Source organism: Hibiscus syriacus, unplaced genomic scaffold, assembly GCF_006381635.1.
Source record: "Hibiscus syriacus cultivar Baekdansim isolate YM2019G1 unplaced genomic scaffold, ASM638163v2 tig00112981_pilon, whole genome shotgun sequence".
In the NCBI taxonomy this organism is placed as follows: domain Eukaryota; kingdom Viridiplantae; phylum Streptophyta; class Magnoliopsida; order Malvales; family Malvaceae; genus Hibiscus; species Hibiscus syriacus.
The window spans coordinates 556039-570135 of NW_024063431.1; the positions used below are offsets into that span (position 1 = coordinate 556039).

The following is a 14097-nucleotide window of genomic DNA, read 5'->3' on the forward strand; positions in this document are numbered from 1 at the left end:
CATAAGAAAGGGGCAAGAGGAACAATTATCACAAGATGAAGACTCAACAAGGATAAAGACTCAACAAAGGCAAAGACTCAACAAAGAGAATGAAGTAAAGATTTAAAAGATAACAAAATTTGCAACACTAAAATGACATCATGCATGCATATTTAGGAATTTGAAAAATAGGAGCATACACATTCATTCTTTTATCAAGTAGTGAATGTTTGACAGGAATTCAAAAAGTCAACAAACACTTCATTTTATGACTTTGTGCAAAAGAAAAGGATTTCAGCAAGGATTCAATTTGAAATTATTTAATTTCTAGTCCTTTTATATATTTGTGTAATATGCTTTGAACTTTATGTATTTAAGTATATAGTTTATTTTATTTCATTTTCTTTTAGATTATTTTTTTAAATTATTATAAAATTCTCATTTTATTTGATAATATATTTATGTTTTGTACTCATATTTATATTCAATAACATCTTTTTGTAGAATGGGCATGAAAAGTGAAACCTATGAGGTAGCACAATTCAATACGACATTCGAATGAAAAACGAACTTGAAAACAATCGACTGCATTTTGATAAAAATAATAATAAAATGAATCAATGTTAGATAAAAAGGATCATATTTTAATTTTTGAATCGAATGCATAAATTCCACTGCCACGACAACGTATAAGCAATTAGGTACCAAGTTTTGGACGTTGTGGGGTGCTAATCTTTCTCCATGTGTAACTGACTCCCGAACCTTTAAAATGAATCTTTAGAAAACGCAAACCAATTTTTTTGTCTAAAAATGATTTTTTCTTAAAATTGTTTTAAAATATATTTTTATGTATTCGACATATCTATCCCAAAGGTCAATAGCGAGTCCAAATTTATTTAATTTCAAAACTCATCATTTATTCAAAAGTCGAACGTATAATTTTTATTTTGTCGACAAAAAATGGTTATGAAACTTGGCTAAGTTTGACACAATGGTATACATGATGAACCCAGGAGACAAATAGGGGTAGTTGCTTCCGAAATTTAAAATTTATTTATTTAAAAAAATATTTATTTTCTATTAAAAATCTGTTTTTATCCTCTTTCAATTTATTTTATAAATTCGTCCCTAATGATGGTATATTTGATGGCTTTTACCCAAGCCTCCATTCAAGCAATCCAATCATTATACACTAAAGTAATGCACTCACTCACCTTATTTATTCCAACCCAACCAAAAAACGACCTTCTAAGGCTTACTACAATTCCTTCCCCCTTTCTTTGGACCTTTAATGACACGTAAGAAATGCGAAACAATTTTAGGGTCGTTATCTTAACTATTAATAGGGACACAACATTAAAATTCAAAGCATAATTGTAAAATGAAGTTAAAGATTTATCACCCTTCAAACATTACCCATAAAATCAAACAACCTTCATAGTTAAAAAATTATTATTATTTTTTGAGATCTTGATTTGAATACTACATATATAAGAGCATTTACCCCTCTAACGTCCTTGACTTAAGTCGAACTCGAACAGTTAATCAAAATATTTTACTCCATAATGATTCCAAGATATAGAATAATTCTTTTACTATCGAGTCGCTTGATTCGTGTGAAACTAAAAATAAATTATATTATTTATTACTCTTCTTTTAAGTTGATAATAATAATAAAATATTTATCTCTTTAAATTAAGATAATATATATGTGTTATGGTGGTGACTTTTTGAAAAACAATGATTAATTTTACGCAAATTGAATTCACTGGCAGCCATCACTTTTCATGATTCTGATTCATTGTTTGAACTTTTAAATAAATAATAAAAAGTTTTCCTTCAAGTTTTGTCGTTTCCCCTTATATACCAAATACATGCATTACACTCGGTCCAATTGATCCAATTGCATTTACCAAAAAAACTAAAATCATTAATTAATTTCGGTGGTAAAAAATCATTATTTTTAGAGATTTTGGATTCGAGCAGATGTATCTATAGAATATGTGTGCATTATCAATAAGTTAAAATATTTAAACAAATATTATCTTATAATTACAGCAGACTATAAAAAAATACTAATAGAAATTTTTCCATGGAAAATGTCTAAACTGAACCAATTACTTCCATGTATTTGTTTTCCCTTTTCCTTTAGAGTTGGAGGCCTTTGAGTGTTATTGAGCTTCAATTAACATGTATTCTAATACACATGAGTAGAACCAATAACGATAGATAAATAAAAATCAAGATGGGGGAGAGCAAATTGATGGAACCCATAAGTAGAACTATTATTTTGTTTTTATTTTATTCATTATTAGTAGATAAATCAAGGTGTCAACAAAATAGATTGAGTTTAGTGACTCATCTATTCCACTTATTAATAATTGATTAATCATCATGCAATGCAAGGATCCCACTTTCATTTAATTCATTTTAATCATTTTCTACAAAAATCTTGTGTTACTTGCTTAAATCAATTTTACTTAGGGATGGGCATGGGTGGGCCGGGCCAGGCCGAGTTTTTGCTCGTCCGACCCTGACACGAAAATATATATTTAAAATATGATTCCGCCCGTCTTGATAAATTTTAGATTTTTTTTCGTTTCGGTCCCGCCCTGATTTTTAGTCTAAAACCTCTTCCCGACCAGATTCAAATATATTAATATTTTAAAATAATTAAAATAATATAATTTATAATAATATATTAATAATTATTTATTATATTTTAAAAAGTTAAATTAACATATTTTATAATATTAATAATTAAATAATATATTTTAATAATATAAAATAAAATTATTAAATATAATATATATATAAATAAAAAAACAATCGGGTTGGGTTGGGTTAATAATTTTTCACCTTAAACCCGACCCCGACCCCGACCCCCAAAATTTTAAAAAAAAACCATCCTTATCAGATTGAATCGGATCGAAACCCGTTCGTGTATTTTGACACTCCCTAATGTTACTCCTTTCCAACTATAATCACTAATTATTTATTCATTTTAAAATTTTAATCAAATTATTTAATTATCCAAAATGATTGAATTTCAAATATTCACTAATTATAATAAAATATTATATTTATGAGTTCTTTTTTATCGTCGATTTCGGATGAATTCTAAAACATCAAAATCAAGGATATTCTGATCAGTCTTTCATATTCATATTAAAAGAGCATTATAGTATTTCATATTCACGTATTGTACAAGAACAATTGTTATAAGCTTATAAGGCTATGTTTTTTTAAAGACACTTTTCTTTGGATTCCTGAGGGAACTTTTTCCAAGCATTTTGTGAGAGACATATGATGACCCACTACATGTGATGTGAGAAACCATTAATTTGTTTAATAATTATTTATATTTAATTTATTAATTGATTAATTTATATTAAATAATATAAAATATTTTTTTATAAAATTGATTAGTTTTATTAAAAAGATAATGTATCCATAGTTAAAATAAAAGTTTACAATCATAACCATAAATTAAACATATAATTAAGACATTTTCCTATAACCAATGACACAAGACACTAGTCACTTAAGATCACATAAGGATTATATAATGAAAAGATTAAAAAATATAACTAAAAATATCGAACAGAAGATAGATGCAAATAGATCTAGTTGCATCAACAGACGAACCATAAAAAGTGATCAAGCTATTGAAAGACACCAACAAACCACAAACCAGAGTCGTGCGACTCGATAAAACTATCCACAAACGCAAATTTCGTATCCAAATCCAATCTGAATGTCCAAAATATTCCATATGATAACAAATAAGCGCAATCTTGATTACTCGTGATGATGTTAAATCCAACCCTGAAAAAAAGATAAACAACAATAACAATTAAATTATCGAAAACGTACTTAAAATAGAGGACAATGATAATAACATTAGTCTAGAATGATATAATCATCTATCAACCAAAGATGAAAAAAGATAAATAATATTTAGGGTTTTTAGAGGAAAAAAGATAAATATATTATAATATTTAATTCATACTTTAAAATGAGTTAGGATCTAATTATACGTGGTGTAAAATTTTTAGTTGGATGAGGAAAATTAAATGTTGAGATTATCTTCTTGTTTTTTCAATAAATATTTTCACATTTATTATTTTTAGTCTCAATCGTAGTAGATTTCCCTCGTCCAACAGTTATAAAAAATTATAAAACTAAAAACTTTACACTATGTGTATTTACTATTTAGATTATGCCCCAATAAAATTAAGAGTAAATTATACATTTGGTACTTAAACTATCAATCTTTATCTTTTATAATACCTAAACTTTCATTTTTTTCAAAATCATACCTAATGTTTAATTTTTATTTCGTTTTAGTACCACCGTTTAAAAATATAACGTTAAATTTTGATTTTTTTTGAAAGTTTAGTTTAGGTACTAAAATAGAGCACAACTGATGATTTAGGTACTAAACACATTAAGTTTTTGAAATTGGGTATTAAAATGAAATAAAAAATAAACGTTAGACATGATTTTAAAAAAATTAAAAATTTAGGTACTAAAATAGATCAATTAATAGTTTGGATACTAAACACGTAATATAACCTAAAATTAAAAGAAAGATTTAACGGCTTACACGATTAAATTAACAGGTAATTGATACAATGAACGTGAAAAGCAGGTAAATGCTCGGCCCCACTTCCCGGTGGCCGTCACACCGCATTCAACACTTTTTGTTTCTCTATATATATATACAATTAAAACTTTATAAATTAATAATGTCAGGACCGGATAAATTTATTAATTTAGAGAGTTATTAATTTAGAGATAAAATAATAATTATTAATTTAAAGAGTTTTTAAGTAATTATACTGTACATGCCAAACAAAAAGGCAAATTAATCTATGTCTCTTAGAATTACGTTGCAAGAGATGAATTAAATTAATAATGAACTCTAAATAGACTTGAACTTTAAAGGAAAAAAGACAACTATTGAATCATATTTCAATAGAGTGTAATATATTTTTTCAGTTTCTATGAATTATTAATTTATGATTTTCTTGGACCAAAAATTATAAAGGGATCTCACGAAAAATTATTATCTTATTATTTTATCGAGTTTTTCAATTTTTTATATTGGCCTAAGTCAGGGCCGGAAAAATTTATTATTTTAGAGAGTTTATTAATTTATCGAGTATTAATTTAAAGAGTTTCTGCTGTATATGCTTCCACAAAACTCCGAGAGGGACATCTGGTCCACATTTGTTGTACGTTGAACTTGAAACTCATTCCTTCTCTTCTTCTTCTTGTTATTGTCTCATCTCATTCATCCTCCTCTGATCTCTTCAACTCGCAGTCATGGTCTCTCAGCTACTCAACCCTATCAGAAATGTACTTGGGATTACTGGTATTTTACTTTATATACATATATTCATATTAGAAGTTGAGAAATTATCTCTAATATGGGTTCTTCTTCTTCTTCTTCTTTCCAGGGAACGTTCTCGCACTCTTCCTGTTCTTGTCCCCAGCGTAAGTTTCTTCTTTGGCCTTTACCATAATCTTTTCATAGCACACTCCTTTTGTTTTTCCATTAAGAAAATAAGGCAAACATCCATTGTTTATTGGTGGAAACTGACAAGACATAATAACTTATTCAAATTGCGATTACCCTCATTTTTTTTATCGCATAGTATTTATCGCAATTGTGGATATAAAAAATAATGTTATTTGTAAGTATCACGGTGATACAACAACAGTCGAGGTAAATTATGTGTTTAGTATATAAAATATCCGTTTTTATCTGTTTTATTGCCTAAACTTTTAAATTATTTTAAAATCATACTTAATGTTTAATTTTTATTTTATTTTAATATCTCACCATTAAAATTTAACATGTTTAGTATATAAACTATCATTTTTTGTATGTTTTAATACCTAAATTTTTAATTTATTTCAAAACTTAACATTAAGATTTTAACAGGTACTTAAATGAAATAAAAATTAAACATTAGGTATGATTTAAAAAAATTAAAAGCTGAGATTCTAAAACTAACCAAAACTGATAGTTTAAGTACTAAACACGTAGTTTATCCAAAATTTATTTCAAAATACATAGACACTTGTACTTTTTATATTGATAAATGAGATGATAGTACATATTTAAATAGGTTCAAAATCATATTTTTCAGTGTGTTGCACCAACAAAATTATCAACTATATTAAGACTCAATCAACTAATTATACTTATCAAATTATATATAAACTGTATATTTTATTATGGATATGAATTTTCTTGCCTTATAAAAACATCTCAGACTACTAAATTGATTATCTGAGGAAGAAATTAATTAATATTATCAGCAAATGAACTGATCATCGATCAACTAATAATTTTATTTGGAAAATATTATTTTGATTAAAAATAAAACTTTGAACGCTAAGCTGCATTTACATCAGTTCAATTTATTAATTCATTTTAGGCGGTGGTCCTTTGTTGATGTTAGTTACGATGGATTAAATGTATTTTGTTTTAATTAATGCGATTTAATTCAGTCCCTTTTTTAACCATCTTTTTTTCCTAATAGTATCACATTTATTATTAGGGATGGATCGAGAGAGGGGCGGGTGTGACAGTCGCTCCCTGAAAATTTTGAAATTACTATATATTTTAGATTTTTTCTATCTATTTTTTTATTGAGAATCTGTTTTCATCTTACTGAAATTTTATAAATTTAAATTCGTCTCCTGAAATTTTAAAAGTTCAAGTTCGTCTTATAATATAAAATTTTACGTGGTCCATGATTATTATTGCAGGCCAACCTATTTTCGAATTTGGAAGAAAGGGTCAGTAGGGCAGTTCTCCCCAGCCCCGTACCTAGCAACCTTAATCAACTGCATGGTTTGGATAATATTCGCACTGCCAATGGTGCACCCCAACAGCACCCTTCTTTTGACCATCAGTGCCGCAGGGACCGCCATTGAGGTCGTCTTCCTAACCCTCTTCCTCATCTTCTGTCATGACAAGAAGAAGCGATTCACCGTGCTGCTAATCATTGTCGCTGAGCTTGTTATGGTCACCGCCCTCGCCACTCTTGTCCTTACCGTAGTTCACACCACTCAACGCCGCTCCATGATCGCCGGAATTATAGCCACTTTTTTCGGTATCATGATGTATGTTGCTCCTTTATCGGTCATGGTAAGTGTCATAGAATTGAGCTGCCCTACAAGACTGGAGATCTTATGTTAGGGAGGTAAACTTAGAAATTTGTATTAGAAATTTATAGGATGCGAACTTACGAGGAATATATAATTAGATTATCAATTAAAAATATAAAGAAAATATCTAAATTATACAAAAATTTAAAATTTTCAGAAATACATCTGCACTCCAACACCCCTCAACTTATCTCCAATTACCTACTAAAAAGATATGCATGCACATGCATATCTTTTAGTAATAAATTTAGGTAGACCATAATACACCTAATTCAATATTTTTAAAATTTTAATTCTAAATAAAAATAATAATTTTAGGAATAATGCATGAATATTTTTTTATTTTGAATATTCTATGATAATTATAAGATAATATCTTTTCAAGATTTTTTATTTATTGATAATATACACACCTTACAGACTTAGTTGTTCGAATTCAAATACCTAAAAAACATATAATTAGTACATGAATATTTCTAAGTGAGGGTGAAATAAAATGCATTATTTTGGTAGCTTGGATATTCCTATAGTAATTAGTATATAATTAGAAGAATATGGTTAGTGTTGTAGCTTGCATTATTCTTCTCCACAAACTTATTTGACAAGCTCTTATTCTAAATATGAGAAAATAATGACGGTGCAGAGACTGGTGATCAAGACCAAAAGTGTGGAGTATATGCCATTTTCTCTCTCACTGGCTTCCTTCCTCAACGGTGTTGCTTGGACTACTTACGGTTTATTTCCTTTTGACCCTTTTGTTCTGGTAAGTTTTACTTACTGTTTTTACCATCTTTTAAAGTAAAAAAATTGATGTTTTTACCATTTTTCACCAACCGAACGACTTCACTTATAAACGAATTTTCATTATTTATTATTCTTAAGGTTTTGAGTCCGAGCATCAGGAATGACAAACATATGCGCGCTCAATATCAAATGATTGAGTGTTATATTTGAATAAATACCGCCTTAAACTTATCTCAGATTAATAAAAGAAAGCAATCAACAATCTTGTTTCAAGACTTTGTTTTTCGCATTTAAATATACATAATATATGTGTGTGTTTCAGGTTCCAAATGGAGCGGGAGCAATTTTTGGTTTAGCCCAGCTGTTATTATATGGTACATATTACAAGTCTACAAAGAGAATAATAGCAGCAAGGAAAGAGACGAAGATGGAGACAGATCTCTCTTTCTCGGAGGTGGTCGTCGCCAACTGTGTGGTGTAAGAACTGAAATTAAATAAATATAAATTGAATAATTTAGGATTTATCGTGTCAAATTATTAAGAACAAAATTTAAATGTGAAAATGTAACTGAATTTATCGATAAATTAAAAAATCTTAAATTTTGATATTAAAATTTCAAATATTTTAAATTTGATCTGATTATTTTAGAGATGGTGACTAGATGAGATGTAAGAAAAATTAACTCATATGTAATTTGAGGATCATAACTCACTTTGCACATTAAATTTACTTTCGGATCAATCATTAATGAGATATTAGTAGGGAAGGGTATGGGTCGGGTTTTGGTCAACCCAACCTGAAAATTTTATATCCTTCACTTGACCCGACCCGACCCTAAAAATATATATTCTACACCCGACCCGATTTTTGAGATAAAATTCGAACCGTATCCGACCCGACCCGAAATAATAAAAAATATTATTTTTATTCAATAAAAATAGTGATTTAATTAGAAAAAAATATATAAAAGGGTATTATTGTAATTATTCATAAACATATAAGATAAAATTATATCTTTTTCCGAGTCAGGTCAGATATTTTTCACCCTAAACTCAAATCCGACCCGACCCGAACATCACCTATAAAAAACCCAAGCCGACCCGAACCCGATTTTTTTAAAAAAACCCGACCCGATTGGGTCGGGTCGGAAGCCATCGGGTCCGGATCCCATGCCCATCCCTAGATATTAGTTAATTGGATTCAACACATATTTGACACATGTCTAATTAATCCTAACCATATTGTAGACACCTAATTTTATTCCAGTGTTTCAATTGAAATTCGGAACGTTCAAAGATAAATGCTTCACTATTTATTTTTGTTAGGCATTGGCAACGAGCTTGCTGGCAAAACGCGGACCATCATCATTAGCTATCGTTCTGGGAGTGTCAAACTTAGTGAAAACATTCTTGTGTAGAAATTTGATGACTGCCTTGACATCATCTGCTAGCAGTGCGATTGCTTCAACCCATTTAAGGATATAATCAATTCCGATAAGTATGTATAGGATACCAAATGATGAACGGAAATGTTTTATAAAATCTATTCTATATACATCAAATAGCTCTATTTCTAATATATTTTACGGAATTAGTTTGTAACATCCCAAAATTTCATTGAAGACTAAATCGATACATAAAATTGTTTTGAAGAGTGGTTAGATAATTTCTTTATGTTGTGGGATTGAATTTAGATTATGAGACGAAAAATTAATTCTTAGAATTTAGTTTGTGGAATATTAAAGATTAAATTGAAATAAAGGAGTTACACATCTCAAAAGTGAAAATAAGAAAAAGAGTTCGTCACATTCCGAATTGTGGGACTAATATAGAGTGTTTTTAAAACCTCATTACCGATTTGAAAACTCTCTAAAGTGTGAGGGTTTATAGTATTGTTTACCTAAAAGTTTAGGGTTAGGAAACCATATCCCTTCCTTTTACGGTTTCTTTCTTTTTCCATTTTGAACCAAAAAGTGGTCGCCACTCTCTTTCTTTCTCACGTTCTCACTCTCTTAACTTGGCCTTTCTTCGATTCTTCATTGCTCAGGTCCCTCTGCTTGACACCTCTGACATCATTGTGTTCGTCTCATCAACCCCATTTGTTATGTGTCCTTAGATTGTCGTTCGCCATCGTTGTTTGCAACCAGTGAATGTTCGAATATTCGAGTTTCATTAAAACTCCATCTCTGTCAATCGTTTTTGAAAATCGATGTTTGTAAGTGACTCCTTATGCCTACAAATATCATTTTATAATTTTTGAGAATTTTCCAATAGCTAGAGGAGGCTTCATGAGCTCCACCGTGTGTGAGTGGGCTTCATCTTGGTGGATCAACTAGTGAATCAGTTTAGTTGAATCGACCTTGAATCGATTTGAACCCTAAACCAGTCTGACTAAATCGATCTGATTAAATCAGACCCTTGACATGAATTGGACTGTTGACCGTTGACTGTTGACCGTTGACTTTGACTATGACCCCTACAATTATTATAACACGCCTTTCTCGTATCTATACTCGAATATGAATTAGAGATGTTACATTAACAATATAAACATAACCTATTTAAAAACTTGTAAAAATTTGTTTCTTTTAAAATTTCAATTTTAATTCTTATTGCTAAAATCAGTTAATCGGGTAAAATCAATAAATAATATTTTAATTCTCAAATCAAGTTCTATTTCATACAGCCATAAGACAGTTTAATATTATTTTATTTAAAGAGTGAAACTACCTAAATAAAAATTCATCTTTTTACTATTAAAATATAACTTTATCAAAATCTAAAACCAAATTTCATGTTCATAACCTTATAACACTTACTAAAATTCACACATATAAATTATTATAACCTTTTAGACATACCAGAACATTTTTTTATCCAATTAAATCAAACCATATAAACATTACTAACACATATACAAGGATACATGTCAACTATAAAATCAAAACATTAATAGGATGTCATTATTGTTACTGATGTATAATCCTTGATAAGTGATACCTGTTAAGCTTCTTACTCTTCAACCTTTTTTCCCTTTACCTACGCGTGAAACAATCGCACACTAAGTATAAACTTAGTGAGGCATATACAAATTAAAGTAAGACATTTCAATATAAAAATATCATCATAAACCAAAATATGATACTTATCATATAAAAATATATATAATCGACTTATTAAAGTCATCTCCATGTAAGAGTGACATGTAATTCAACTTTTCATATTGATCAGATATGTATTTTTCATTTCATTTTAAAACACAACCCAATGTAAAATCAATGAGAACACATGGTATGCGAGTAATATAATTGAGTGTACTGTATACAATATAAATGCCTTGCACATTTAGTGCTCTGTAAATCAATTGCACCATAGGTGCCATATAACCGATATGCACATATAGTACCCTTTTATACCAGTACAAGTATTGTAGAACACAACATCATTGTAACTATAACCAAGATACATCACACTAGCATATTATATGTGTCGACAACATATCACATATGTGTCATAAAATGTATCATGTCATCTCTATAGTGTACACGAATATACCTATACAAGATCGATCGATGACCACTCTATCTCATGGCATGCCAATTGTACCAACCAGTCTCAATATACATACAATGAGCTTTTTAATAAATTTATACCAGTTCACATGTCATAGTATTGTATTTTGATGCATTGAGCATTTTATACCCTAAAATCATTCACAAACTATTTTTAGAAAACATTATGGAAAATATACCACAATAATTCAAACCTATTCTTTTCAACCACTTGAGGTTGACTCGTCACAAGTCGTCCTTATATCATATATAATAAATAAAATGCACTCACCTGATGCCTCACTAGCAAATCTTACTAATGATATACTTCACTCTTGTACTACGCCCTTGATTTTAAGCTTGCTCGAATCTCGATCACGATCTACATAAAATCAATTTACACAAGTACACATTCAAAGTATATGTTAGCACCTTCACTAACATGTTAAACGTATATTAGAATAAAAATTGCTAAAATGCAATTAACACATATTCGATTCTAATTCCATTTCACTTGATCAATGCTACTTTAACTCCTTTAAAAATAACCTTTTAAGTCCCTGAAATAATCATCTTCACCAATAGTTCACAAAACTTTTAAACATTTCACATTTAACCACTAATAAGGATTTGTTTAAAAAAATCATCCCAATATCTCCAATTTCATTAAAATGGTCCCTTGCCATTTAACTTCAATTCAAGCTTCCAAAAGCATAAATACACATTCCAATATTTAATTCAAGCATAGTTCACTTTATGTAAAATTTCCATTTAAATCTCATAATATCCAAAAATCAATTTATACCAATCTTCCAAATTGACCCAATTCAACAATCTAGCATCAAAATTAACATTCTAATATTCAATTCCAGTATAGTACATCAATTTTTGAATAGCTGCACTTTAATCCCCAATTTTCACAAAATTATGCAAAAGGTCCATATACTTTCAAAAACTTCCAAATTGGTCCAAATCACATTTTAAAGCTTGTAGAATCATTCAAACATCTTTACTAGGCCTTATGAAAATTTTCCATAATTTTCCCCTATTTTCCTTTATGGTAGAACCTAATAGGGAAAAATTCCATGATTTCTACTTTGATTCAAGCATGAATTCGAGCATCAAACATTATTTCCATGATTCTACAATCATTTCTATATCAATTTAAATCCAAATTCAACAATTATCTACAAAGTGTAACCATGGCCAAATTCAACGTCATCATTTCTACATGTTTCTAATCATCATACATGCTTGGAAACAACTATACTACAACATTAACATCAAAATCTAACCTTAAATCATTAAATTTCAACTTCCAATTCATCCAACAATTCATGAAATCAATGATCCAAGCATGGAAACCATGAAATATTTATATCAAATGAAAGATAATTTGATGTAGATTAATTCTGTAATTCATGTCTTAGTCCAAAAACCTAACAAAATGGCTTAAAAATGAAAAATAAAATTTCCCTTCCCTTAGCTATGGAGGCCATGGGTTTGAGGAGAAATATGGTTGACTTATCTTGATTTTTCTCATAAAAACTCTTTAACACTTGGCTTTAAACTAATTAAAATTAATATAAAATTCATTTTATGCAAAAATACTTTTTTATCCTTAATGAATCATGATAATTACAACATGACATTATCATGACATCATTACTTACATCATCATGTCAATATAAAATAATATTTTATTAGCTTCTATCTTTTTCCTTGCACTTTTCGAAAAATTCAATCTTGCCACTTTAATCTAACGGTCTTGATTTAACATGGAAAATCAACTTAAATCCAATGATCCATTTTAAATTATACTAATTTAAAATATGGAAATGATATTATTAACCTTATACTATCATTCTTCAAAATTTCTTGAAAATCCGATTCGATCTGATTATCTAAATTTTTATCGAACTTTATCGCTTTATACCTTTTTATACAAATTTCGGACAAAAAAACTCTAAAACCCACCAAAACATCATTCTTGGGGTGAAATATTCATTTATAAGATAAAATTTCTTCTTGGGAAAATTACCGTTCTGGTCCCTAAATTTTCCCAAGTTTATACATTGGTCAATAAACTTTCAAAATTTATATTTTGATCATTAGTCCTCTATTTGGGATATTAAAATTATGTTTTTTGACATCGCGAGTCAGTTTCTGCATTCTGTTTTGCCAAATTCTAACCTGAAAAATCCTGTTTGTGCCATTTATTGCTTAAAGTCTTAATTATGTTAAGTAAAATTATAAGATTTTGTACTCACCTTTTGATATTATTTTCTAAAGGTGAACACGTGTATCTGTATTTCTATCTGATAGATCCTAACCACTCTCGTATAGCTTAGTTCGATTCTATATGTTTGTCTCGAGATAAACATAATTGTTATTCAGTTACTTTATAGTCTACTTCTTTTTAGATATATGGGTTCCATATTTATAGAGTGATATTATTTTAGGTCCCCATTCCGTATGATCTTGTGTGATCGATCGTGGGAAGCGTAAGGCTTATTTGACACCGATTAGCTACTATAGGTGTGTCTCATTGACCTCTTTGATACCTTTAATATTATATGTTATTATGTTGTATGATGTTAACTGTATGCGTGTACATATTTTGGTTACAATTATT

The 14097-nt window shown here is 28.9% G+C and overlaps 1 protein-coding gene across 1 annotated transcript; it reads left to right on the forward strand.

Moving 5' to 3' along the window:
- The first annotated feature begins 6874 nt into the window (after nt 1-6874).
- On the forward strand, nt 6875-7198 carry LOC120184974 (bidirectional sugar transporter SWEET7-like). Its single transcript, XM_039189310.1, has one exon. The coding sequence runs from the start codon at nt 6875-6877 to the stop codon at nt 7196-7198; it is 324 nt and encodes a 107-aa protein (XP_039045241.1).
- Nucleotides 7199-14097: the final 6899 nt, after the last annotated feature.